Source organism: Lingula anatina, chromosome 2 (genome assembly GCF_051362555.1).
Source record: "Lingula anatina isolate TDL-2025a chromosome 2, LinAna3.0, whole genome shotgun sequence".
NCBI classification, from domain to species: domain Eukaryota; kingdom Metazoa; phylum Brachiopoda; class Lingulata; order Lingulida; family Lingulidae; genus Lingula; species Lingula anatina.
The window spans coordinates 21443327-21471078 of NC_141768.1; the positions used below are offsets into that span (position 1 = coordinate 21443327).

The 27752-nt window shown below is 33.8% G+C and overlaps 3 protein-coding genes across 6 annotated transcripts in view; 2 read left to right on the plus strand and 1 right to left on the minus strand.

Moving 5' to 3' along the window:
• Window positions 1-4846, plus strand: part of LOC106156043 (alpha-actinin, sarcomeric) — a 34614-nt gene extending 29768 nt beyond the window's left edge. For all 4 annotated transcript variants that reach the window (XM_013531121.2, XM_013531124.2, XM_013531123.2 and 1 more), the window contains 6 exons: window positions 314-598; window positions 870-923; window positions 1270-1338; window positions 1746-1904; window positions 2557-2715; window positions 3490-4846. In XM_013531121.2, the coding sequence (XP_013386575.1) occupies window positions 314-598; window positions 870-923; window positions 1270-1338; window positions 1746-1904; window positions 2557-2715; window positions 3490-3648 (885 nt within the window). In that variant the 3' untranslated portion in view covers window positions 3649-4846. The remainder of the gene's footprint in view (window positions 1-313; window positions 599-869; window positions 924-1269; window positions 1339-1745; window positions 1905-2556; window positions 2716-3489) is intronic.
• A 2775-nt stretch (window positions 4847-7621) lies between these two features.
• On the minus strand, window positions 7622-27713 carry LOC106156033 (double zinc ribbon and ankyrin repeat-containing protein 1). Its single transcript, XM_013531104.2, has 20 exons — window positions 27661-27713; window positions 27050-27170; window positions 26662-26815; window positions 26241-26367; window positions 25694-25805; window positions 25130-25245; window positions 24699-24811; window positions 24277-24394; window positions 22128-22331; window positions 21720-21842; window positions 21303-21421; window positions 20700-20733; window positions 20189-20411; window positions 19021-19124; window positions 18516-18702; window positions 18006-18109; window positions 11446-11526; window positions 10801-10928; window positions 10384-10458; window positions 7622-9496 (listed from the first exon to the last, which is right to left on the minus strand). Exons 2-20 carry the CDS (start codon window positions 27156-27158, stop codon window positions 9331-9333), a joined length of 2397 nt encoding a protein of 798 aa, XP_013386558.2. The 5' UTR covers window positions 27159-27170; window positions 27661-27713; the 3' UTR covers window positions 7622-9330.
• LOC147763471 (D(2) dopamine receptor-like) lies at window positions 13162-17170 on the plus strand. The gene has a single exon (XM_087005774.1). The coding sequence runs from the start codon at window positions 14732-14734 to the stop codon at window positions 16067-16069; it is 1338 nt and encodes a 445-aa protein (XP_086861900.1). The 5' UTR covers window positions 13162-14731; the 3' UTR covers window positions 16070-17170.
• Window positions 27714-27752: the final 39 nt, after the last annotated feature.

Below are 27752 nucleotides of genomic sequence, written 5' to 3' on the forward strand. Positions count from 1 at the left end.
TTTCTACTAACTTGTTTGAAATTATAATTATTTGTATTAAAATATGTTCTGTTATGAAAAATCGGCAATTAGAATTAAATGAAGGTGAGCAAAATATGTGTGACCCATTTACACCTACATCTTTAGATAAAACAATAATTGTGTTGTGTATAAATACAGCATGTATGTAGTCTTATGTGTCATGGTTAATGTCTATACAATAGTCAACTGTGAGTAGTGTATGTAGTGATAGTTCCCCATGGTTGTTGTCCCAATATCCCTGAATAACAGATAATCATGTGGCTAAAAAACATCCACAATTCTCTGTTACCAGGACATTGCATCCAAATGGGAGGAAGTGAAACTCTTGGTGCCACAGCGTGACCAGACCCTCCACCAGGAAATGCTGCGCCAACGTAACAATGATCGCCTGCGCAATCAGTTTGCAAATAAAGCCAATGTGGTCGGTCCCTGGATCGAGAAGCATCTTGATGCGGTGGCATCGGTGGGCATGAACACAAAGGAGTCCTTGGAACAACAGATGCAGAGGCTCAAGTCGTACGAAGAGAATGTTCTTGCCTTCAGACCTAACATGGATGAATTGGAGAGATACAATCAGGTGTGCATTGTTTTGATTCGTAAACAATATATATACACTTTTTAATTAATGTGTAGAGTTTTAAAGACTGCTGCACAGTGCTTGTATTTGGAAGCTTGATGGTCAGTTACACCATGTTTGCTTTATGGTTCTTTTAACTTCTGTCATTTACTTGTCACATTTTGAAAAGCAAATTAAATATTTCACATGATTTGATCAAGTGTCTTTACTGTATGTAAATTTGTAGGAAATAAAAAAAAGATTAACAAGATGATTTAAATCATTATTTCAGGAAGTACAAGAAGCTATGATATTTGACAACAGATTTACACAATACACCATGGAAGTAAGTAGGAATACAGTTATGATTCTGTAAATAAATGGGATAAGTTTGATATGTTGAGTTTGATGTATTTTAAATGACTTGACATATATTGTACTGTCCACAATATATTCTTTTAATGAGTACACTTGAGAACAATGGAGTTTTGAAGTTTGAAGACAGCAAAAAAAATAGGTGAAAATTTTTCACAAGATTGCATTAGAAACACTATAAATGTCTTTATTTAAAGTTTTCAAATGAATATTTTAAACTTGTTTCCATTTGTTTTTGCCTATAATAATAATAATAATAATAATAATAATATTATTATTATTATTGAAATGGCACTAATGAATGTGTACCATTTTAGACCCTGCGTGTGGGCTGGGAGCAGCTGGTGACATCTATTGCCAGAAATATCAATGAAGTGGAGAATCAGGTGAGACAGTGGATTGCTACTAATTTTTTTCTGTTATGCCAAGGAATAAAGGTGTTTGTTTTATTTTGATGGGAAGCAACAGTTTTGGTGTTTTGTTACTATATCCTCATTCTTTGTTAATACTTAATCCTTAATTCCTTCATTTTGAAAATTTGAAAAAAAAATGTATGTTAACTGTTTAGTAATGGAGCTTAGATGATGTTAAACCTTAATCTTAAAAAACTTATGAAAGTGAATTACAGCAATTATTAAGTTTTAAAACCAAATTATAAAATTGTCTGGCAAATTACATTGTATTAAAATTGCCAAATGGGTGTACCATAATTGTAGAAATATCACATATATGCATGATGATATTACGATAAAACCTATGCTGCTTTCACCCTTCTCATCAATCTCTGTTTTAGATCATGACCAGAGACTCCAAGGGCATCAGCCAGGAACAAATGGAGGAGTTCAGGAAGTCTTTCAATCACTTCGACAAGAATCGCACCCGCTCTCTGGAGGGCAAAGAGTTCAAGGCCTGTCTTATTAGCTTAGGTTATAACATCAGGGATGATAGACAGGTAAGCTGTGAGAAAAATTGCCCTCCCCTCCCCTCCCCAAGGCGATTGCATGTATCATTCATTGTTTCTTTCCATTTTTAGCAGCAACTTTCTTGTCGTATTCATATCTTTGCAAATTGTGACAATGGAGAAACTTCTTGTTCTAAACTTTCAGTGACCCTTAGAGTTGCGACAACACAGTGGTTATGTAAAACAGCAATAGTTGCTCTGGTCATATTCAGTATCATATTAGTAAATGGATAAATGTTCATGAGTATCTGGCTTAGAAGCATTACAAGAGCTATTGTATTCATATTTATTGCTGGCAGGAATTAAAACGTCCGATTTTGAGTTTACATTCTAGGAAAAGACTGGAATATTTGGTGATCGTATTTCACCCTTTTCCTTTTAAAACCATGTTGTTTTTGACTAATAGAGGCATTAAAGAGTCTGATTTTGAGTTAAGATACTAAAAGATTTAAGACTATTCTGTCAAAGTGATAGACATCAGACAGTAGTTCCCCACCCCTGCCCTCTCCCAGTGACTATTTCCTGTTCATACTACTGTGCCTCGGATCTTGAATAAAATTTCTATGTATAAATTTTTTATTATTGTATAAAATACTATTAGGGTCTTCCATTTTATAATGATGCCTATTTTATTTACTTCCAGGGTGAAGCAGACTTCCAGCGTATTATGTCCATAGTAGATCCAAATGGCACTGGTAGAGTGACATTCGATGCCTTCCTTGACTTTATGACCCGCGAGACTACTGACACCGATACTGCTGAGCAGGTCATGCAGTCCTTCAAGATCTTAGCTGGAGATAAAGTAAGATATTGTTTCACAATCAGGCACCTTTATTCCTTGTACAAAGTTGTTTTGAAGATATAAAATTCACAACATTTTGAATCAGTACATACATCATTTTTATGCTTGCCCTGTGTGGCACCCCAGATTAACCATTGATCAATGCAATACAGTAGAATCCATCTGGTCAAGGTCACTTAAAATTATATTCCCTGAGTTACCATAGGCTGAGGCCAGAGTCAAAGCAAAGTTTGTTACTCTAAAAGAGCAGCGCATAGAACTCTGTGAATCATTCTTTGTGAAAATCAAAAAAATGACAGAGACAAGCTGAATTACCTATTAACCTGCACACCACACAGAAAACAAAGGTATAGCCAGTCAAATTTTAGTGTACCAAAATTTGGAACCGAACATTTTTTTTTATCCCCTTTGCTTTTATCAAACTTTGAGAGGTTTGTGCTTTGTTTATTTTCGAACTCATTTTGGTGACAATGGTCTTATTGTAAATCCTTTATTTTATGTAAATTTGTAAGTTTTATTTTAATCCAGTTTATGTACAACTTCAACCTTTTGGTTGCTGTGTATTAATAAACTTCTTATTTAATAAGAATTGGTTGCCAAAGCTTTACACAAAGGACATGTAAAAACAAAATTTTCATTCTTTGGTCTTCTAATAAAATTGGCATTTAGTTCATGTCTTGATTAAGAAAAAAAGTAGGGCTTAATAAAACAGCATTTAAGTATCTTAATATGGCTCAGCATAAGGGGCTCATCAATATTTTATCCTTTCTTTAGCCTTACATCACAGCGGAAATCCTGCGTACAGAGTTGCCTCCAGACCAGGCTGAATACTGTATCCAGAGAATGGCACCATACTCCGGAGTCGACAGCACCAAAGGAGCTCTTGACTACACTTCCTTCTCCACAGCACTGTATGGAGAAAGTGACTTGTAAGCAGCAAAGGATTACATGTTTGATGCCTGCTTAAAAGTTATCATGGCACCCAGCTCCTTGGAAGCAACATCTGCACTGTTAAAGGGGGAAAGAACTACACATAACAGTTATAACAGTAAAGTTTTATTAATGGATGAAAGGAAAAAATTGAAATAGAACTAGTAGTTCACCAGTCTCCTATTTGATGCCATATTATTATGCTTGTTAAATCTTTACCAATTATATGAACTGTGTTAGATCTAGGTGTGGGGTGTAGGTAGTGAATGATGACACCACAGCTTGTTTGTAGATCTATCTTCTGTCAGATCCTGACAACTTTGTGTTGATTCATTTGGTCGTGAACCCTCTACTGTCAGATACAGGGGGTTGTCTGACAGTTAGAGGGCAAAGTGATCAAGTATTTGTGTATCTTTTGTATGTATATTTCCACTGTACGCGATTAAAAAAAGCTTGAGATATGTCTTATGTATATGGCTGTACATGTCTCCTTTTGTATGATGCTGCACTTTGCACTTGTAAATGTGAAACACTTACTGATCATAAACTATCTCTATAGAAAGCAACACATTTACCCAAAGTACATGTTGGGGTGTTTTAGTGTATGTATAAGGGCTATAATGAAATTGAATGCAAATTATTAAAACTATGCTGGGTTGGGGTGCATTGTAGAAGCTTAAGAACTTGAGTTCAAAAGTTAAGAAGACTGAGCAGTAGCTGTAGGAGACCTTTTATTTAATGACTGACTAACATACTGAAGTGATTGGAGAACATGAAAACCTACATTGTAGATCAGCTGTGAGATTTAAATGAGGATCAGAGGAATGGCTTGAGGTCTCCCTTCATGATTAGCATGAGGGATATTTATCTGCTTAAACACCATTTTATACTTATTATAATGAATAGTACTTTGTAAAAAAATGCTCAAGTAATGAAATATATATATATGAATAAAAAATGGGGCTTCTAGAGTAGCAGACTACGAGTTGAGGTGTGTATTATTCAGCAGACTTTTCACAACTAATCCGATGTAAGCTCTCTTTAGCAGAATATTTTGAACATCAGACAGATCAGAAGTGGGCACAGCATCTGCTTAAGAGAGCTTGCACCACTATTTTGAGAGTTGTCTATTAAGGCTATTTCTCTATTTTGAGAATACTGTAATGACCCTTCTGAATGGGAATAAATGAAACAACACTTATCCATGTTTGGTTTTGTTTGTTTTTTAATTTGGTTTTTAGTTTGAAAATGTGTTCAAAGAGAAGCAGGTCACATTTTTGTTTTATTTTGACAATGTACTTTGCAGAAGATACTTTTCACTGTGGCATAGACACATCACCACTTGCATAAATTGCTGAACACGATTATTAGCAGTTTGCATTCACAGAACATTACTGATGCACAAACCAATTATAGATTTTAACCTTCCAGTGATGGTTTAACTCTGCATACTGTAATAAGCAGGAATTTTCTTTTCTCACTGTGGTGATGAAAAGGGAGTAGTTCAAATTTGTTACTTAACAAGTTCCATATAATTGCTTCTTCCAGCAATCCAGAATCCAATTAGACCTGAACAAAGCAGTGTAAAGCAACTGATAACACTTTATGACATGTCAAAGATTATTGTTAACCGAAGTGTTATTAGTCTTTCCCCCCAGCGTTTGAAAATGTAAGATGTCGACCTTGAAAACATACTTGAATCCATCATCAAAGGCAGACTGTAATGAAAATGAATGTAATTTGGGTCTGTTAGTTGTTTATTAGACAACAGTGACCCTTACTTCACAGTGGATCTTCTTGCGAATCTGTGTTACACTTTTAATACAAGTCAGTCATTACTTCCTTTTTTTCCTTGGGCAACTTGCAAAAGCTGAAACTTGCCCTTTCTTTACAGCCCTACTGATAGAGCAGTAACTCCAGTTGGTTGACTTCAATGTAAAAACCAAATTTTACCAGACAGTTGTGAAATCTTGGGTCCTTTAATCAGTAGTAAAACTCACAAAAAAAAAAACTTTTAAAAATAAAATTTGGGCAGGTACAAATTTAATTTTGCAAATCTTCAATGGGTGTCAGACAAATGGTAGGAAATATGAACATGACATTGGGACAAACTACATCCTGGCAGAAATTACAAATGGGAAGACAACACAAGCAAAGCATGTGTACTTTATTGACCTCCATGAACATCTTAAACTGGATGGGAGAGAGGGGTGGACTTAGTGATGAATTTTAAACACACATTAGGTACATAAACCACTTCTTGTTGAATTTATCTGAGGACAAGTAATACTTTTTGATCATATTTTAACAAATACCATAAATACATGTCACAAAAAATTAATTGACTACCTCCTGATGATTCTCAGTAAAATTAAACAATCTGGACAGTTTAACATCTAGACAATCCAAAAGTCATTGTGAGAATTGAGTTGGAAGGGATGCCAGAATTTGAAAAAGCATTGGTTTAGCATGTGTTAAGGACTTTCTAATGTTCCCTGATTGTTATGGAGTCATAGCGAGTGTCAGGAAAGGAGGATTAAAGTTTGATTAGTTACATAGCAAAAATCTCTTTAGGTGATACATTGGGAACATATTTTCATCCTTGTCGTTGTGTTAAAACCCCCATTCCTCCCCCGCCCCCTCAAAAAAAAAAATAAATAAATTAAAAAATGTGAGAAAGTAGCAAGGGAATGAATATATAAACATTATCACAGTTTTTATATTTGCTTTCTTATTAAGACTGCTGAATAGCAACTGACAATATCATGTCTCTTAATAATGATTCCCATGTAATGATACATAGAGGGCGGCTGTTAAATCACCATAGTTTTCTAACAGCTCAGTGAGAAATATTTCACAGACAGATAATTTGATACTTTTTTCACATGGGCGTCTCAATTATCTGAAGGTTCATTGGTTCTAAAAACCATATGCACATGCCTCTGATGAACTTTACTTTATTGCTGGTACACTATATACTTTATTGAACATTCGAACCAATGAACGTTCGGACTAGTGCTATGACCCATTTTCACGATATGCAATTATTCAACATCTATGTAACTTGAGTAAAGCCAGCCTTTTTTTATTCTGTGTGCAACAATATTGGGGGAAGAACAATCAGGTACTAGAAAAAGACGAAATAAAATAAAAGTTATGCAGTATAAAAGAAAAAGGATGCACTTTTACACTGAAATTTACATATTGTATGTACGATTGTAATATGGGCCTTTTGATTTTACTCCACATGCACATTTTGGTGACTATTGATTATTAAAAATGATCAAACTTAAATTTCATAATTTGACAGCATCAGATTCCATTTGGAAAAGCTAGCAAAAAGAAAATGTCACTCAAACCCCATACATAGTGACCAATTTATGGTAAGAAGCCTGTGAAACAAGTAGAGCATATGTATGGCCTGATCTGGTTCATAAAAGGATAATTGAAGACGGCCTTTGTACTAATAAAGGAGACAACAGCCTGTAGATCAGACCATTGCCAGTGCATGACAAGCGTTGTAAACCACAACAAATAGCAGACGGCAACACCTCATCAAAGAATGAAGATACTAACATGCATCCCGAGGTAAGTTTTGGTAAAGACAACAATATGCATTAGACCTGTATGAAATAAAACTTCTCCTTAATCACCAAGGTATATTCTATCCAAACCTATCGAGATAGCAACCAAAACTATTGAGATAACAACCCATCAATCCGTTTTCATGTTCTTAATTCACCCAATCCCAAGAGAGTGACCTGGAATTCAAAATTTGGTTTAAAATTAAAATTTTGTCAACAGTCTTGGATATTATGTGCCTAGGTGGTCCAAAGGAAAGTGTTGAAATTCATTGAAATTTATTGCTTTATTCAGGTCTAACGCCTACAATAGTATTTTAATGATAGATTTACTTTATGTTTATTGATATTGAATGGGAACCCGTTTGTATTTACAATTAATTAATAAGAACAAGAAAAGTGCAATGATCTTTAATTTTATCATTATTGCTATTACAAACATTACTGACATGACAATATACATATAATGAAAGTTGGTTAAATCTCAAAAGTTTTTCTTATAAATGTTTTTAGGGCAACATTTGATGCTGAACACAAATCTGAAAACTATTTATTTCTACATTAATTATTTAGGTTGGTAAATTGACATTTTTTAAAATGGTAGACAAAATGGCCTATACCTAGAGTTTCATCAACAACAATTGAAGGCACTATGGTGTGTCACATATGCCTTAGGGATTTTAGAATCCATTTCTAATGTAACTACCAGTACTGCAATGATTGTTGTAAAAAATAGTTGTCAGATGTGTGTTTGGCATCAATTTCTGCCATAGAAAACACTTCTTAATCAAAACATTTCAGCCTGTTTTTGAAATACACCTCGGTAAATTTAAAAAGACCAAACTCATCAAAACTGAAGTTTTTGAGTCTGCAGCAAACAAGCTCTGTTAGATGTAAGTGATGGCAATATTCCCAGATCTGTGTACAAGAGGACCAAGACATAGATAACAATTTATTCAACTAATGATAAAAAGTACAATTTACAATGCAGGTTATGGCAACATTGACAATGCATAAAAGGCTGCTAACAGACACGTCTTACCATTAACCTTTGAAAAAATTTTATTCACATCTATAGACTTTTAAAAGTATAATACCAGTGAAAAGTTTTACATTTTTCAGTAAAAGTACTAATTCAAATAAAAAGTGAAACAAAATTGTACAAAAAAGAGACATATCTTTTAAGATATAAATGCAATAAAGGAAGGATCACAGAAGTTTCTCTAGCATAGCCTTGCCAAGTCCTATACCACAAACAGGAAAAAGGTACTAGCATTCTTTCCGTGTCCAATATATAAGCTACATATGTACCATGTCAAGATACTAGTACACTTTCTACATCCACATCCATTAATTATTTCTAATTCATTATTTATCAATCCATTTATATTTATTATACACAAATCTGATATTACCCATCCCTTTCATGAGCTACATTCACAGCTTTTAACTTGTTTGTTTTTTTAACAAATAGATATCACAGAAAAGGCAAACAGAACTTGGTGAGAATTAAGATAGCAAGTTGCTTGCAAGTATTTAAAAAAAAAAAAATAATAATAATAATAAAAACAAAAAAAATAAGGGAATAATTAAGAACTGAATAAAATACAGGGCATTGACATACTTATTAACTTTGTCATAGAAAAAAATGTTACCAAATGATTTACAGCTAAAGACTTTATATACTTTATTATTATTAATTTTATTATTATTATTTTTGAAATGTATACCAATCCTCCCCTTCCTATCCACTGCCTTCGCCTAACCCCAAATTTCTGGCAGTGACTAACCTCTATAGCTGGTCTTCCCTATATTGAAATCCTGGATCTCTTGAAAATTTAATAATTTGAAGTGCTTCAAAAAAGCATGTGGGTGCCATTAGTTAACATTCAGAATGCCAAGTATATGTGCTGCTCTATATATCAAGAATTTGTTCTGTCTCCAATTTTGGCATAAACATATCTTTAACTTTATCAATTTAAGGAAATATGCGGTTTTGCTGTGTCTTGTGTACCAGAAGTAAGAAATCCCAGACACGATCTCTAAAACATCCTTTCTACAACAATGACTACATAAGAGAACAAGCATTCCCTTCAACAAACACTTAAAAGGCATCTACTTTTGCAGATTTGGGCTTGATCAATTTGTCCAAGGCATTCTGGCCCATGCTTGCGGCCAGCTTTTTCACAATGCGGTCCTCTCCAGCCTTGACTGCAAGATCATATGCTGTCTCCCCTTTGTCATTTTTCTTATTAGGATTGGCACTACAGCTGTAAATGAAACAAACAACACCTACATTTCATTTCCCCTGACAATAAAGCACTTTTAACACATACTATTCACAAATTTTGCCTCTTTCATATTTTATTGTTTATTAATAACTTGCTGCTATTCAACACTTAAAATAAATTTAGTGATAGTCCATTACCCTAACAAATAACATCAAGGACTAAATTCTTGGGCTTATTTCACAAAATAAATTTAAGCACCCCCCCCCCCAAAAAAAAAAGGTCTTAACATTCAGATTTTGAACCAAGATAAATCACTAGTAGTAGTCAATTAAAATAATATATATTGCACCAAAAGGTATTGCTGATGTTTCAGACCAAGACTTACTTAATCTTAATGGGCTACTATGGATTTATCTTGAACAAAAGTAGAACAAATTTTCATACTTCAGTTCTTTCGCAACAGAAGCCCCTAATATACAGGAGTGTAGCTTTATGAGATTCAACTACTTCATAACAGACATGTTAACAGAGTGACAGTCACCATTTTAAGGGAAAACAACTCTTGAATTGGTGGTAAAGGTGCCAAAAAACAGATTTTCATGGGGGAAAACGATACTTTTTCCATACCTACCAATGGTTTATGAATCTGTTTCAACATTCAAAGTAAGTTGATTGCTTTTTGTTTTTTAAAAGTCTGTTTTTTGTAATAATCTTTTAAGAGATTATTACAGCAGGTAGCCATCTATGAAGGTCTGCATGGTCTGACGGCAAGCACATGCAGATTTAAGAATGATTGCGATAACTGCCAATTTGGTGGTAAAATGGAATTTTAAATATTTCCATGTGTTGTTTACCATGTATTTATTGTGAAATTTTGAATCTAATATGAAGAGTTGCTATCCCTTTAACACCAATGCATAACTCACCCTAGCAGAGTTTCAATAACTTCCATCCCTTTTGATCCCAGGCTGACAGCTTCATGGAGAGCAGTATTCCCTTTACTGAAACAAACAATGCACTTGTAACCAAACATACGTAAAATTGTGCATTTAGCATTAAATAAAAATTATTATACATATGCATTTCCTGTCAATTTGGATACCTACTTAATAGAATTTCATTTCACGTGAATAAATAAATTTAAAAAAATCAAATTGTTGTTGAGATGTTACCAGAATTATGTTTGGCATATATACATCATTTACCAATAACATCAATTTTTGTCTGTATCATGTGTTAACTTTTTGCACAGAACAGTCTCCAGATATCACAAATTCATTTACTGTGCATACACGTCTTACTTTTACTTCTACTACAGAACACAGCACAGTTTTAAGACTAACTTTGGTCCTTTTTTGTTGACGTCTGCACCTTCCTGCACCAGGACTGGGATGACATTGGCGTGCTGGTTTGTCACAGCAACCATCAATGCCGGGTAGCCATCTTTGTTTACACAGGAGGGATCAGCACCCTGGGATATAAACAAAACAATTAAATAAATACACTTTCATCATTAATCACAACACAAATATTCAAGATTAAGTGATTCAACTTCAGTGAAAATTTTTAAAAAGTAAACATTTCTCTTTGTCTCTAGCCAATTTGTATGTCTGTTTGCCAGTCTGTCTGGTTATCTCTGTAAGCTTTGTCTATATCAATGAATGTATTCACAATAATCATAAAAACATTAAGGCATACATATTTGTTTCCTCTCTCTATAATCCATGAATCATCAATAACAATCCACCTGTTCACATTGATAAGCAACCAGTGCTTACATCTTCCAAGTGATCAAAAAGTTTATACTTGAATGGAACATCTGACAAGTGGGTTGACACCACAGTGGTTTTATATTAGGTTTCCTTTGTTCTTTTTCCATTAATAATATCAACAGCATTGCTCAGAGTTATTTCAGTTTGATACATATTTAAAGAATTCAAGAGTAAGTCACTGTCTGAAAGCACTCAGTGCCACTTTTGTGTTCCTACCTCATCAATAAGTTGCGTCACTTCATTTACTCGACCTTGTCCATTTTTCCCTATTTCCTTTAATAGAGCTTTGTCTTCCACCTAAAAAATGACAGAAAGCAACAATCTTTCAAAAAATTTGTCACGCAGCATGTGCATGCACAAAAATGAGCACGTATGCATCTGTTTATGTATGTTTGTATAAATGTCAACAATTTGGATGGCTATGTTGATTTTTATACTTTTTTTGGAAACAATAGCGTGCATGATGTTTGATGAGTCAAAAAATCAAAGCATACCATAAGATTTGTCATATGAAAAATTGAGTAGTGTATATGAGAGAAATCTACATAGACTATGGCAACCATGTAAAAGTTTTAAACACCTCACTTATTCTAACCTTTTCTTTTTTAGATTAATCATTTTTAGATATTCAGTTGATCATATTTTCTGTCATTAAGCCAGGTAAATATTTTAAACTGTTGTATCAAAAATTTAAACTTTTACTAACAAAACACTATTTTGGGGGAAATCATTAATTCATGTTGTTCAAATCCATTGAATAAATACCCTAAGGGGCTCTGATAGGAAAACTGACAGTTACAATCCAATTCTTACAGTGGCTGGAACATAATACATCAACTTGGTCTTATGTTCTGCACCATAACTTATTGAGAATGATCGCATACTGTACAACATCTTACTGTCACTTTTGATCATCATCTTTATGATGAAGACTAAGCCATATATAATGAACTAGCTGCTTACGATCACTTTATCATTTCTTGGACTAAACAATGCTTGTCAACTTTAACATTAAATGCCAATTGCAGACATAGACTGCACTTCTGAAAACCTTGAGAATTCTTGTTTACTGAGTCGCGACATTAACAAGATCTTCAATGAGCTAGGCTGGCTTTAATAGGTGGAAAACGATTATCACCACAGAGCTTTTCTTAGAATCATCATTATATAGAATTAACAAGCAGAAGCAGGTTATTCATAATGATGCAAAACAGAAGGTCACGTTATACAGCAGTGCAGATTGCCAGTAAGTCTTTAGTAACTTTTTCCTTTAAAATTTTAAATGTAGATCTTTCTTACTGTAGATGGAAAGTGTAAGGTAGGAATAGAACAAACAAATATTCTAACAAGATGAAAGATGCAAACAAATTGCCATACATATGTTAAAGCCATAAAGTCTAAACCATGTATAAATGATTTTAATTCTTAAATTTGAAAGCAATTTTATTGTGTTTTTAAAGTTGTTCAAATATAAGTATATTTGGATGCTGACAAAAATATCTTGGTAGGAATATGTCTCTAGACTTCACTTTTTACTTATATAACCTGAGCAGTAATAGTAAAAAGTAAAAAAAAAACATCTTTCAAACCATGCTTGCTACAGAGGGGACATATATATATATATATATATATATATATATATATATATATATATACATATATATATATATATATATATATATATATATATATATATATATATATATTTTTTTTTTTTTTTTTGCCATCTGCCATTTTTTAATTGTAATAGAAGTTTTAAATTTTTCTAATATGAATGCTGAAATACACAGTAAAGCTGTCAGAAAATATTCCATTGGAAAATAATTTTTATACATAATATAATCTAACGCTTTTATTTAAATTGTTCAGTTCTCCCAGGTTGAATGTACGGATCTTTTAAAGTCTTGAACACTATGTTTTTAACCATTTAACATCGGTTAAAATTATAAGTTAAACCACATTCAATGAATATATTTTTCACATATTTTAGAAATGGTGTATTTCTAGTTATTTTCAACAAATTTCAAATGTCAAAAAGACAATTTATACCATAAAACAAATTCATTAAGGATATCAGAGTCTATATTTCAAACTCTCTTGTGTAACACGTGCCTACACAGGCCATGGTATTTTTTCCAGAGTTTACAGTTGATTAAAGTGGTTAGGGAGGTGAGGTTAGGTAATAGGTACAGTAACACTTCCACATATAGTGTTAAATTCAGATGTAGTATAGTAATTTTTTTAATCTATCAAAAAACTAAGAAAGAAACTCCCATCAAATACCAGCTAACAATGACACTGGATCTTTAGCTGTATGAATAATAAACTAGAGTTAAAGGTTTTTTTCACACTTTTTAATTTCCCATATACAGGATAGTAGTCTACTTAAGATATCATTTGCTTCATTAAATATCTAATATTGCAACATGTTTTAATTCACCACTAAGTAATACAATGTTGTATAAAGTAAATCAGAATAATAAAAACAATTGTGAATTTTGCCATTTTGAATTCTGATGAATACTCCAGGGCCCCGTAACTCAAAAGCATCACGCATTGCGACCAAGCATCTCGATTCCATATCTCACCCATACTTGCCCCATATAATACAGCCTCTGTGTGATATCGCTATTTGCAATATGCAATGCTTTTGAGTTACAGGGCATAGGTTGCTCAAATATGATAGTGTCTAAAAAAGCAGCAATTCTATCAACAGTACATGACTATAATCAATAGTATAAATTCAATCTAATAAACCATTGTTATGGAAACATATAGTATACATATGTGGTCCCCTTTGCCATACATTTTTTTTTCTAAGTAAAAATAATTACTCTCCTATTAGCCTACAAGAAAGATGCTCTACATAAATATGTCACTACATGACATCGTCACACCATGACACCATACTAGTGAGAAGTACTCTAAACACAAGAAGTGAAAAGCTGTAAAACCATGCCTTGCACTGTAATAGGGTTATTTTGGTGACAATTCATGGACGAGATAATTCTTGAGAATACTCTCCATGTGCTGTGATCACCCCCAAGTTTTCCAGGTCACTGGAAATTTACTCTCTAATATTATCATGCATCTGTTTTTCCAGTAGCAGCAAAAGTAGAGCTACAACAAAAACAACATGCATCATTATCATTAATTGCTTTCATTTCAGAAGAAAGGACCAGCAACTGAGCCACCTGCAGCATTTTCAAGTATAATTAACATGGGGAACCACCCAGGTTGATACCAATCTTCTGATTAATATTATTCAAGCAGCCAATTTTTTTAAGTCCTCAAAGCTAGATCCACGCAGATTCAAGGGCTGATTACGATGCTCTGATGGGTCCAGAAGAAGATCATCAGATTCTTTTTTTTTTATTTATAAAAAAGATGCTACAGAAATGCCAAAAACAAGATTAGTTGGTTTTTTTCCTAATTTGAAAAACTGAGAGCCTTGATCTGCCCCAGTCAATAGTGACTGACTGACTGCCTGAAAAAAAAAATCATGAATCAAAGTGATACATTTTACACTCCAGTCTCATCTGATCTAGACGTGATCCCCACCTGGCTGAATTTTGTTCGGATAGCAGTCATAGTCACAGTGATGCTTGTGGGCACAGTGGGTAATCTACTCACCATAATAAGTATACTAAAGTTCAAGCAACTACAAACTAAGACTAACGTCTATGTGGCCAATTTAGCCGTGGCAGATCTTCTAGTGTGTTCTGTGATGAGTCCGTATTATATTGCCACAGTGGTGCTGAGAGCTGCCCCTCCTGGATGCGCGGTGTTTGGATTCCTGTGCATGATGAGCATGTCTGTCAGTTTAATTGCCTTAGCATTAATTGCTATGAACAGATATGTCTTGATTCTGAAACAGTCCCATGTTTACGAGAAGATTTTCTCTACAAGAAATATTAAGATCAGTTTGGTTGGGACGTGGGTTTTGGCAGCGCTGGCATTGCTCCCAATTGCATCTGGTTTTGGTCAACTTGGGTACAATGTAAAATTTGGAACATGTATGATGGTAGCTTATGACATGACCACCTATCTATCTATTGTAACAATTCTTCATGTTATCGTAGCACCACCAGCAGTTATAGTCCCCATGGTCTGTTATTGGAAGATCATCAGATTTCTCAACAGCTCTAGGAGCCACCACAAATGCATAACAAGCCCCATTACAAACAATACTTCCATTAACACCACAGAAAGTAGAGAGATTTCGGAACAGGATAAGTTGATGGCAGCAGAAACTTCCACTTCATATGTCACATGTCAGGGCAACACAACAAAAAATGAAAATGAAGAAGAGTCCAGTTGTGAACAAAAGGATCAAGTTCCAGAGGAAGTATGGGTGAGGCGGGATGATTATATACCACCTTCTTCTTTTAAAGAGACTGAAACCAGAAATCAGAAACAGCAGGCAGTTTGCAAGCAAAATAAAAGAGTGGAAAGAACCTCAGAGAACCCAGATTTGGCTCAAAAATGTGCAATACCTGACAGCCAATTGAACTCAGAGACAGAAACAAGGAGTGTGTTTAGTACTGAAACATTTCTAATGAAAACAAAATTACATAAAAGAGGAACTGTGAGGGTCAAAAGGAATCAAAAAGTAACAAAAAATCTATTTGTGGTTTGGATCACATTTTTAGTGTGCTGGTTTCCTCTTTTGTCCATATATACAGTGGACATATATGGTCGTGTGCCCGGCATGTTCTATCACATCTTCTGTTTACTGGCTTATACAAACTCTGCAATGAATTCTTTTATTTACGCAGGGATGAATAAACAGTTTAGGAAGGTATTTATTCGTCTCCTGCTATGCAAGGCATACGACTAAAATACTGTAAAGGAACATAATACAGCAAATGACACACAAAAAGGAGGCTTTACTTTAGACAGGAACACCCAGAGCTCGTACAGACTTGAAAAGTGCCTGAATTTAAATTTGCTCCTTGAGTTCAGTTTGTGTTCTTAAAAAGTACTTAAATTGCCTATAAGCCTTGAAAAAGGCTTGTATTCCATCATTTTTGTCCTCACTTAGCAAATTTGTCAAAAAATATTTAACTCTTACAGTTTTTAACCTGAATGCAAACATTAATTCACAGAAAGGGAGAATACATTGTTTGGACATCACTTGATTCTACTCTTTTTATGTTTCTCAGTATTTGTAAATTTTTTTATCATAAATGTGTCAAAATATAAAGTATATATTAGTAATAATGTCTATTTTACTTTGGTACATGTATGTGCATTTATAAATGACAGTAAATTGCTCTTGTTTGAGTTCAAAAGGCCCTTGAAATGGGCCATAAAAACTCCTTGAAATTCTTTCACTTTGTTCTTGATGAGGCACCACTGAATTGGTGATAAAGTCCATTAATAATCCTGTAATAACACCTACACCTGCACCTATTTGTTTTCAAATTGCCTTCATATAAATATCACATCATTAGTGCACTGTAAAATAATCATTTGTCTCAATCTGAAGGAAGCTATATTTATAAAAAAAAAAATGAATGATAACACTATTAGTGAGCACTTAGTTTCCATTTTTAATTGTTAGATGGTGAATCAGACAAGATCAGTCCTTCAAGTCAGTTTAAAAATTAATCTCAAGTTTAAGTTAAAAAAGGGAATTAATATACCAAAGTTTACTTGAATTTTGTTCATAAATCTATATTTGTTATTTATAAATCAAGTTGTAATGTAAATGCATTTACTCTGCAAAAGTTTCTCTTTTGTACTAAAACAAATATTAATGTGATAAATATACTTCTTTTCAGTCTTACTTCAGACAGTTTTGATCTAAGACTAAGCTGAAAGGTCACATGATATTAAAGACAAATCTATTTTTTTTAAAATAAAATTGATCAAAGATATCTTGAATTTTGTTCATATATCTATATTTTTTATTTGTATGTTGAGTTTCACTGTGAATACAAAATACTCCTAAAATATTTTTTGTCATGTAAATAAAAAATTAATATGACCACTGTGTTTTTTTTTTTTTTTTTTCTATTTCAGCCCTTTTTTATGGTCAAAAAGATTTGAAATACTAAAACTACTTTTTAAGTACCATTCATTCTTCCTTCAACCTAATCTTTCTTAGCTAGTAATCAACATCAGATAAATGTTGAAAGAGACAAAATTTTCAATTAACTTTTGATTTGTTTTACTTTTATATATGTGATGTCTTTCCTCACTCATTTCACATGACTCAACAGTTTTGCATATTTTACACCTAGTTGATTAAAGGAAGCGTTGAAACTTCCAGGAAAACCAATCACAGAAAGGTCCACCTAGCTCTCACTGTGAGCCCTAAATTATAAATGCAAACCAAGAGCATATAGTAATAACTTCTTATCTATTTCACTACTTTTCTGAACAGCAATGTTCCCTTATCACAGAAGTTAAAAAACAATAAATAAATGCTGCCTAGATGAACTAAATTTTGGAAATAAGTAACCAGATCTGCAACTATTTGTACAACTGGGTTTTGGCTGTTACATAAACATCACGGATCAGAGCAAATCATCAACAACTGTGAGATACTGTGTGAGCTTAGTGAAACAAGAGTTCATCAGCTGTATGTAAGTGAAGTGTCCCTGTGGGGAAGGATGGTAATTGAATATGACTGACTCTTAAATGACGGTGTAGAAAACTAATACAATATGCCAATTTTCATTATCATTTGCATGAGTTTGAACCTTTAGTAAAATGGCATGACCTTTTGCAAATAATGATCAAATTGCACTTTTAATTCCTATGCTTACCGACAGCTTCTCCTCCACTTTAACAACTTTCTTCTTTTTGGCTTTTTTTATTGTCTTCCTTCCACCTTTGGTTGTGCTTCGTCGGGATGCACTCCTTTCAGAAACTAAACAAGAATTTAAAATACATATACTCAAAAGGCTTGTCATTTTGGGTTGTTCTTCTTTCATATACTGCACAAAAGGTTTTAAATATTAATTCCCACACTACTCATGATTTCATATATGTCACCTATGTAATAAAAAAATAAAATGTTTCTTTATGGTTAAATAATATGAAAATCTTATATCTTAAGGTAGTTCTTTTTTATTCTACTCTGTTTTTAAGGTTAAGCAACATTACATCATTTCCAACCAATACATATTTGAGTAGTGTGATATGACTTACAAAACATTATGACCAAAAAAAAGAAAAAAAATCCTCAAGGTAACAATACACATCAATAAATGTGCAGCCATTGGAAATGTTAACCACAGAATAAATTCAAAGAAATGACTTCATTTCATCCTAACCTAAAGATTCCTCTTCAGTGGCGATGGAGTTGGTGCTCCCCATGATGCCATTACTCCTCCTCATGTAGGCCTCACTGGCCATCAGGTTCAGTTTATTGCCAGTGAGAGGGTCCCTGTCACCCCGCAGGGCAAAGTTCACTGTCAAGGTCAACTCATAGCCATCTTCATGGACAGATGTTGACAGGATCTTGAATATTATGAAAAAAAAAACTGTCTCAGTTGTCTTCACTTTAATCGACTCTGACCCGATTTCATTCTAATTTATTCTTAAATTTTTAAATAATATTGAACCATACCAGTGGTCACATATGGAAGTATGATTGCTATAACTAAACAACGTATCAGTCACAAAAGTTCTCAATCTACTATGGTGTCAAAAAAATAAGCTCACTTTGCCTTTTCCCTTTTATAAACTTGAAACTATTTTAAGCAAATTGCTGTGGCATATAAATATCATAATTATATTTACTGCAATTAAACAAAAAAGAAAATAAGGAAACAATACCTTGCCCATTCTTGGCTCTCCAATTTCTGCCCTAAATTCTGCATTATTCTGTGCATACACCTTCAAGTGAGTACCTATGTGTTCCATCTGCTTTCTCCAGTAACCTAGACAAACAGGGTAACAAAACACGAGCTTAACCTATGCTTAATAATTATATAAAATTCTAACTTTGGCTTCAAAGATAGAAATAATATTCTTTTTTGGTTAACTTATAATTAACCTGGCTTAAATTTGGACAAAAACAATTGTACTTATGACCAGTTGCTTTTTTTCCCCTTAAATTAATGACTCATCTATCTCATGATCAGATTTTGGCTTACAACAAAGAAAAAGCTGCCAGTACAACAACATTTCCACACACCTGATATCAACCAGTTTTAATTACATTGTATGCATGAGCATACTGAACAACAAAACACTTTCTCCTGTTAACCAAATCTTATCAGCCTTCATCAACTGCAAAACCTTTTCAGTGTCTGCAAATTATTTGCTTGGAAACATGGAAAATTCATTCAATTTCCAAACATCAACAAGAAAATAATTTTTAGGCAGTCAATAATCTAAATTAGTCCCCAGTCACAAACTAATGCTACATACTGGTATTGTGTTTAACTTAAACACTGCTTGAAGTTAAAAATATTCTGAACATGATAATAGAGCACTTTGATGCATTTTCCCACTATTCCATCACAGGGAATAGCTCTCAGGAAATTTGCATTCAAATGAAACTGTCAAAATGGCACAAAAATTATGGATATTGTCATTTTCTGGAATAAGGTGTAAGTAAAGCCAGACCTTAGCAATTTCACAGGCTTACATGAAAAGTAATTACCTTAGGGATTGTTTACTGAAAAGTTTCAATTGAAGTACAACATTTTTTACTAAATAATGAAAACATCTATGGCTTATTTAAAAATTCCAGTAAATTTTAAAGTTAGTAAAAAAGTAAATGGTTTCTAAAAGAGATTAAACTTTTTTTACTTCTGGGGCATGAAATTTCAACCCTTCATCAAAGGGCCTTGATGACATAACAGACTCATTAACATGAAATCAAAAAAATATTTTCTTAAGAAACAATTTCCTTTTTTCACCATCTTAACGCCAAAGACAACAACAACAACAAAAAACTTATTTCACTGAATTCAAAAGCCATCCCTTAAATATATACCTCTACCAGGACTGATTGCAGTCAGCAAAGGTTTCCTGTCCCTGATTTGTTTTTCCATGGCCAGTTTCTCCTCTTCTGCCAGTTGTTTCTTGATGATCTCCCTCTCAGAAGGAAAGTAGAGCCCCACAGTCTGAGTGGCCCTGGTGTCTTTTGGGACCTCCACTGGTCTGGGCATAGGAAGGCTGACTGGAAGCCACTGGGCTGACACCGACTCTCGGAATGTCTGAAAACAATATACAGTACATATCATCGTTACAAAATTTTTACTAAATGCCTTTAAAAATACACATTTTTACAAAAAATGAAATTTGTTTTAATAACTGTTAAATACATAAATTAACACAACTTTAACCATAAAAAGTGTTACATCTTGTGAAGACCATGTAAGTATTGCGAAGAATCCTCATAATTCATGTTCCTTCAAAAAAAAATGCTGTCAATAATCATGAGGACTAAATACTTTTCATCACAATATTATACAAAAAAAACTTCATGTTATTGAAACACTTACATCAGTAACATCTGCATGCGTAGTTCCTGTGTTTCTAAAAGAGTTAAATAAAGAACATTAAGTCAACCAACCAATGAGTTTCATATGATCTTGATTTTCTTGATAAACATGCAGTTGTTAGGGCAAGAAAGAGTAACTACAAGGGAGTGACTACACCATAGAAAAATATACTAGATATGTACCAGTTGTGATAAAGCTTTCCAATGGAATGGCAGATCCAGAAAAGGGGGGGGGGTGTGCAAAATAAGCCATATGCCTCCCCCCTAGCTTCTGAGGTATCCCTTCCTAACATAATTTTACATGGCTTATCCAAATACAAAGCTTGTTGTTTCATAACATATTAAAATCAAGTATAACTAGTTCACTTTTGATAAATTGCAAGTCTGACAAATGACTACTGTAAGTTCTATTCTAGCTCATGTTTATAAATAAAAGCTTCGCCAGAAACATTAAAAATCATAAACTCTGGTTTCAAGAAAATGTTAAAAATTTTGACTACCACTAGCCAATTCATCAACAACGTAATACAAATATCACTTAAGCTGTGTCCACAGCCTCTTTAATTCAAAAATTGGAATAACACCAGTGTGAGCTTTCTCTTACCTGGGATCAACCCTGAAAGGCGGCAGGATGGTTACGCCACAGGTTCCACAGAATTTAGAGTAACGAGGATTACTTGCATTGCACTTGGAACAGGTCAGACTTTGCCCAAAAGGAGCAGGCTAGAGAAGATAGATGATTATAAATATAAAAAGAGAAAACAAAAGTCAAAAGACATTTTTAATGTCTGAGTTACATCATAAAGTCATGTTAAAAAATCGTCATCAAAGAGTGAACATAATCTGGATGACAAGCAAAGGAATGGCACCCACCAAGACATTAAAATATAACTTTAAAAAAGATGTATTGCTTTAATTTACTTTGATAAAATACAGATGCTATACATTTAAAAACTAGGTCACATTTGAACTATAATTATGCAATACATTTAAAACCGGGTCATGTCTGAAAATGACATACCTTAGATCCACACCAATCACAGTATCTTGCATCAGTATTATTAACACGCCCACATTTTGTGCAAGTCATCAACTCTCCAGACTGACTAGGCAGAGGTGGGGCAGACATGCCTGTGTGGATTGGCTAAAATATAAAAAATAATAAAATTTATATTTACTAAAATTGTTACTGAATATGTATTATGCAGCTGTATCTAAAGTTAAAATTTTAATGAATTAATGTCTTCTTTTTATGCTGCGTATGACAGTAATAATTGTAAAATGAAATCGACTTAAACATTTATCAACATTAAAGATCCATAACAATACGTATCTAACATTATGATAACAGTTTAAGAACAATTTGCATGTTCTACATCATTCTAATTCTGAAATTCCAGCAAAAACGAAATTCTGATAATCCACTCACTCGAGCACTTGGAAGTCTTGCCTCACAAGCCAGGCAGTTGGAGAAGTTGGTAGGGTTGGCAGTAGCACACAGTGGACAAATCAATTTGTCCTGCAGCCTCATGCTTGCTTGAGGTTGGTTCTGAGGAGGAATGGGAGCCTCACAGATAACACAGGTGTAAGTATTGAATGGCACCATGGAGTTACAGTGGACACAGCGACCAATCTGCAAAACAATAGGTATTTATACTAAAACTACTAAAACACATAAATGGTTAGTTCAGAGCTTTCCTTTACAGCTATTAAAGTAAAAGATTAAGGCTGTTTTTTTTTCTGGCCTATCCAAATCATCTGCCAGTGAATTTTCAAATGAAAACTCACAATTCAATATCTTTTCAATATATTCAAAATCTGCATCTAGCAAATTTTAATGGCAAAGGCGAACCTAGTTATATGTGTGACATACTTTAAGAACTGCGAAGATTATATCTGTTTTCAGATCTTTTGAAAATACCAAGTTCTTGATAATCTTAATCCATTTCCAGTTGAACAAATCAAGAGAACAGCAAGTAACATTTATATCTACACAAAGATAAAAGAGGTACTATAACCATCACCTTAAGAGAAACAATAAACTATCAGCAAAAGAAATGCCAGAGGTTATTAAATCTTATCTTTAAATATTAGAGTCACCTTTGCTCAGAGATACATAATGACAGCTGTCATTTCCAATAAAAAATCGGCAAATAACATTTTCACCAAAGGCGAAGTTCATTTTCAAAGAAATTAAAGGAATGCAGTTGACGAGCAGATTGTCTATTATTGTTATAGGGTTAATTTATTTTTCTAATATCCAAAGCAGTTTAAAAAGTCAGGTCAATTATCAGATAAAAGAACAGAAACTATTAAAAACAATAACAATAACTTATTGATTAAGACATCTCTTTGCCTGTATTGAAAACCATTTAAGTCCTCATTTATCCACCCTGAGCTTCAGAGATAACTTGACACCAACACCTCTTCACTATAGCCTATCTTCATCGTGTCAAGTTACCTCTGACCACATTCGATTGCCTCCGCCGCCCGCCAATCAAATTTAAAGCCTGCACTCAATGACTCATTGAACGATCTAGCCAATGAACGCGAACGAGTCAAAGCGCGCTTTGTTCAAATCAAAGATAAGGCTGAATATCAGGGACTTGCCGTAACCTGTGGGCAGCACGCAAAATACATCATCCCTCAGTAGATAATGATGCAGGGCCTCAAACTGCTCTGGTTTCAATTCCGATATACTCTTATTTTGCAAAGAATCAAGAGATAACTTAACACATTATTTCACGTAGTCACTCTTAGGAGACGCCATGCTTTCTTTGTGTACGGTTATGCACTCGGAACTACTCGGATGTCTCCGCACTCGACAATAACTTTGTTGTTGGTATGGAGCTTGCGGAATCAGCCGAGGATTGCCGATTGACGGTCAACCAATCAGCGTTTTCACCAAACTTTGGTGAAAAATTTTGAAACTTGGATTCGATTGGCTTATATAAACTAGGTCAAACTATTTTCGTCAGAGGTAACTTGACACGATGAAGATAGGCTATAGTGAAGAGGTTAGTGTCAAGTTATCTCTGAAGCTCAGGGTGCATTTATCCCACACATGATTTTAAAATATCCCAAAATCATCACCTTAAAGTTCAAGTACTTATACTGAGGTACATATAAATCTTAATATAAATCATTTTTAACAGGCTCTTATATGGCTTCCAATGTTTAATATATAAGCATCTTTTAATGTTTTATTGTATTTATAATGTAAAAAGTGAAAATTCAAAGTTTTTGATGTAATTTTCAAATGAATAGTTATCAATATTATAATTTTGAATGGAGAGGGAGAATAACAAATTACAGCAAGACAGTTTATAACCTGTTACATAATTTTTCTATTTGTGTGTGTGTGTGTGGGGGGGGGGGGGGGGGGGGAAGGCATCTTGCTTGTTGTTAATAATTAAATAAAAAAACAGCCACAACATTTCACAGGACCATCCACTTTAAGTGTTATAATAGTTAATGAACATTGACTAAAATTTTGGTCTGGAAGGTTATACAAGTTTCTGGGCTGAACTTAATTTGTGAAACCAGTTGCTGTTCTCGTGGAAATATTTCCTACTTACCTGGCCTGGTTCTGTAGGAGGCAGTCTGGACTGAGGGAGTGGTGGAAGAGCATTACCACAGTCACCACAAAATCTTACATATGGATCAGATGGACGGGGTGCATAGCAGTAAATGCACCTAGAATGAAACATTGCAATCAGTGTGTTATATTCTACTATGGCTTTATTCAAACAGTTGATTTCAGGATTTCAGAATTCTTGTCAAGTTTCTGGAATTTTTCTGATTTCATACATAATTTGTAACAATCCAGTTGGTGTGAACTTAGTAGTTAAATAAATGCTGTATATTTATCAAAATAAAAAAAAATATCACTTTTGCTGTAAGAAGAGCCTAAAGATATGACTAAACATAAGGAATTTAAAACCTAACACCAAATGACAATCTGGCATATAAATAATAAAAACAGATTGCAGTCACTTACTTTAAAAAGTCAGTCTCTCGTTGGAGGCGCATTGACTGGGTATAGTTATCTGGTCTTGGTCTGCTTTTCTCAAGACCATTATACATGTCTCCCGATGCCCATACATCAGACATCTAGATATATCAAAAGTAAACAATCCATATTAGACATTTATATAGCATAGAAAATAAATTTTCTTGGAAACTTCATGTTGGTTTACTTTCGTGGGAAAATTATGTTTGCTATACTAGTTTCCTTGGTACTGTTCCTTAAATTACTGAACTAAAACCTGTACATATGCAGAACATACAATGCAATTTTTTTTTCTCTAGAATGAAGGTGCTTGTCACAACATCAACAAATTAAAAAAAAACATAAAAGCAGCTAACAATGTCAAGAATGACAGGCAATATTGGTGGAAAAACATGCACTAAGAAAAGCAAATCACTCACTCTTCCCACAGTATCCTGGCCTATGGTTCCCCTCTCTGTAGGACTAGATAACCTGGTGTTCATAAACCTGGGACCCGTCTTTGGTTTACGGTGATGGGAACCATTAATGTGCAGATCTAAAAATTGACAGTGAAAAATCAGTTGTAAATCGTAAATCTTGGGTCACACCAGCATACTCCATATTCAGTCAAATACTAGGCTCAGTTCATTTTACTTACACTGGAAAAATGTTACAGGGAATTGTTAGCCTTGCTTTTGAACAAAGAACGTGAATATTAAATAGATGGGGAAAACAATTCACACACAACAGCATATTAAACCTTTATATTGTGTTATCCTTAATATCCAGTTGGTTTTTATTTGTAGTCCATATCATACAGCTTCTTGTTGAAAGTATCAAAATTTGTTTGTTGGCTCTTTCTTCTATATTTACTATTAACATTCATAATTTGATGCTGAACACACATCACAGATCTTTCAAAAAAATTTTTTTAATATATATATATATTTTCTTCTTATATAAAATTTCAATGATTTTGTAATGATTTAACTTGCTATTCTCACCTGTCATCCTGTGCTCAGTTTCCCTCATTGTGTCTGTCTCCTCCCAAGCATGTCTGTTTTTACTACTTGCTAGTAATTTTTTCATAAAACTGCGACCAGCTTTACTCTTTGTCTTAAAAAAAATTATTTTCTAATGTTATTATCACATAAATAAAAAATTGCTTTTTGCTCAAATTGTTAGAAGCGTGAAGTATGTTTCTCCCAATTTCTTTGATAGCTGTGCAACATCATAAACTAAATTCACACCGCATAAAAGTTTCTAAGTTTAAAAAAAAGGGCAAATTCTCATTATCATAAATAAAACATTTCTCTAGTGTTTTCCAAATATGTCTTACATTCTTGTATATCACATATATTGGGCAACTTGTCTTGTAACTGACTTATCCCATGGCTAGCACTACAGATGACAGGATAACTGCAAACGTGTTTCACTTATAGAGGATGAAGTAGAGCACTATATATTACCAATATTATTTTACCAAACCAGTAGACTCTAGCAGATTCTTATGGCCGCCTGAAAAGCCAAACGGCATAGCCTGCAACTTACCCTTACTTCCATGTCATCTTGAAAGTTCTGGCCATCATCGTCTCCGCCACCAGGGTCGGGCAACTCAGGCTCAATGTATTCTACCTCAAATGTTTTAGAGACAATATTACTCTCTCTTACTCCATCCCTAGAATAGAAAACAAATATATAAATTGCAGGATTGCATTTCTATCCATTTCACTAGAATCTATTGACTACTGAACAAGACCATAGTTACAATAAAAAAAAAGCACAGCGTGCTTTCATAACTGTTATCCAAAACATACACAATTTAATCTTGTTATTAATAAATCTACCTGAATTATAAATAAATTAAAGTCAGTCTAGAATATCTTTTATTTCTCTCTTAAGAATTTTTTTCTTTTCATTTGCTTTCAAATTGTCTTTTCTATATGACTATATGATATTTATCTCAGCTCACTTTGATACAGCCATAGCCTTGACTATTACTTTCCCAGCTGGAAGAGTGAAAGGTTTCTTATACTTCATGGTCACTCTGTCTCCTGTTCCCAGGGGTTGAAAAGGGTCTGGCTTGGAGCCATTCAGAGTGTAGTATATATCAGTATTGGTTGTAACTGAAATACATATTTTGTAAGAAAAATGATTAGAAAAATGGCATGCGAATATACAGGTAAAAAAGAAAAGAAATTTAAGCAGGGGCCCATCAAGACAAACAGACGCTTAGTAAAAAAAGTAAATCCAAAGTTAGTCCAATACCATGAATTAAATTCTCATCAAGATTTCAACAAGCCCTTGAGTCTGCAGTACCTTCAGAGCTCTTTCAATGTCTGCTTTTCAAGTAAACATACCTGAAGCCAGCTCTATCTTGGTATCACTGTCCACTGCATACTTATGCTGCCCTGGCTGTGGTGGCCTTAAAGGGACAATGGTTGGGGCTGCCACAGAGCCTGCAGACATTATGGCGGTTTTCTGCAAGATATATATATATGTTTGATTATTTTACATATTTCACATAAGCATGTTTAAAAAACATTTCTTAAATGATGCTTTTAAAAGTCTCATTTGAACATATTAGAGGGGAAGGCAAAGACAGGGTGCGTTGAAGAATTCAAAGGTTAATAATAAGATGCTCTGTCTGACAAATGATTGCACATTCAGATACGTAATTAAATGTCTCGGGGATTCCCATGCAATGCTGCCTTGGGAAATTAAAAAGGAAATGTGGTGGGCTGGTTAAAGAGCCTGTCTGTATAGAAAAGCTACACATAATGTAACACACTCCGACTGTCAGTGACACTGCGCATCCTAATTTCAACTGTAAATCCACACCTTTTGATTTGTAACGTCGCCCAAAAAGCATTTTCCAAATTCAAGTTTTCTCATAAAGGATATTTTCAAAATATAATGTTAAAGCAATGAAAACTACCATACCTTTTAAAGATTTAACGAAACACCTTACCTGTTTATGTGTGTAAATAGTAATTCAGAATTCCTGGCAACTGCCGCCTATCCCAAACAAAAAGACGGCATATCATTGGTTAAAATATTTGC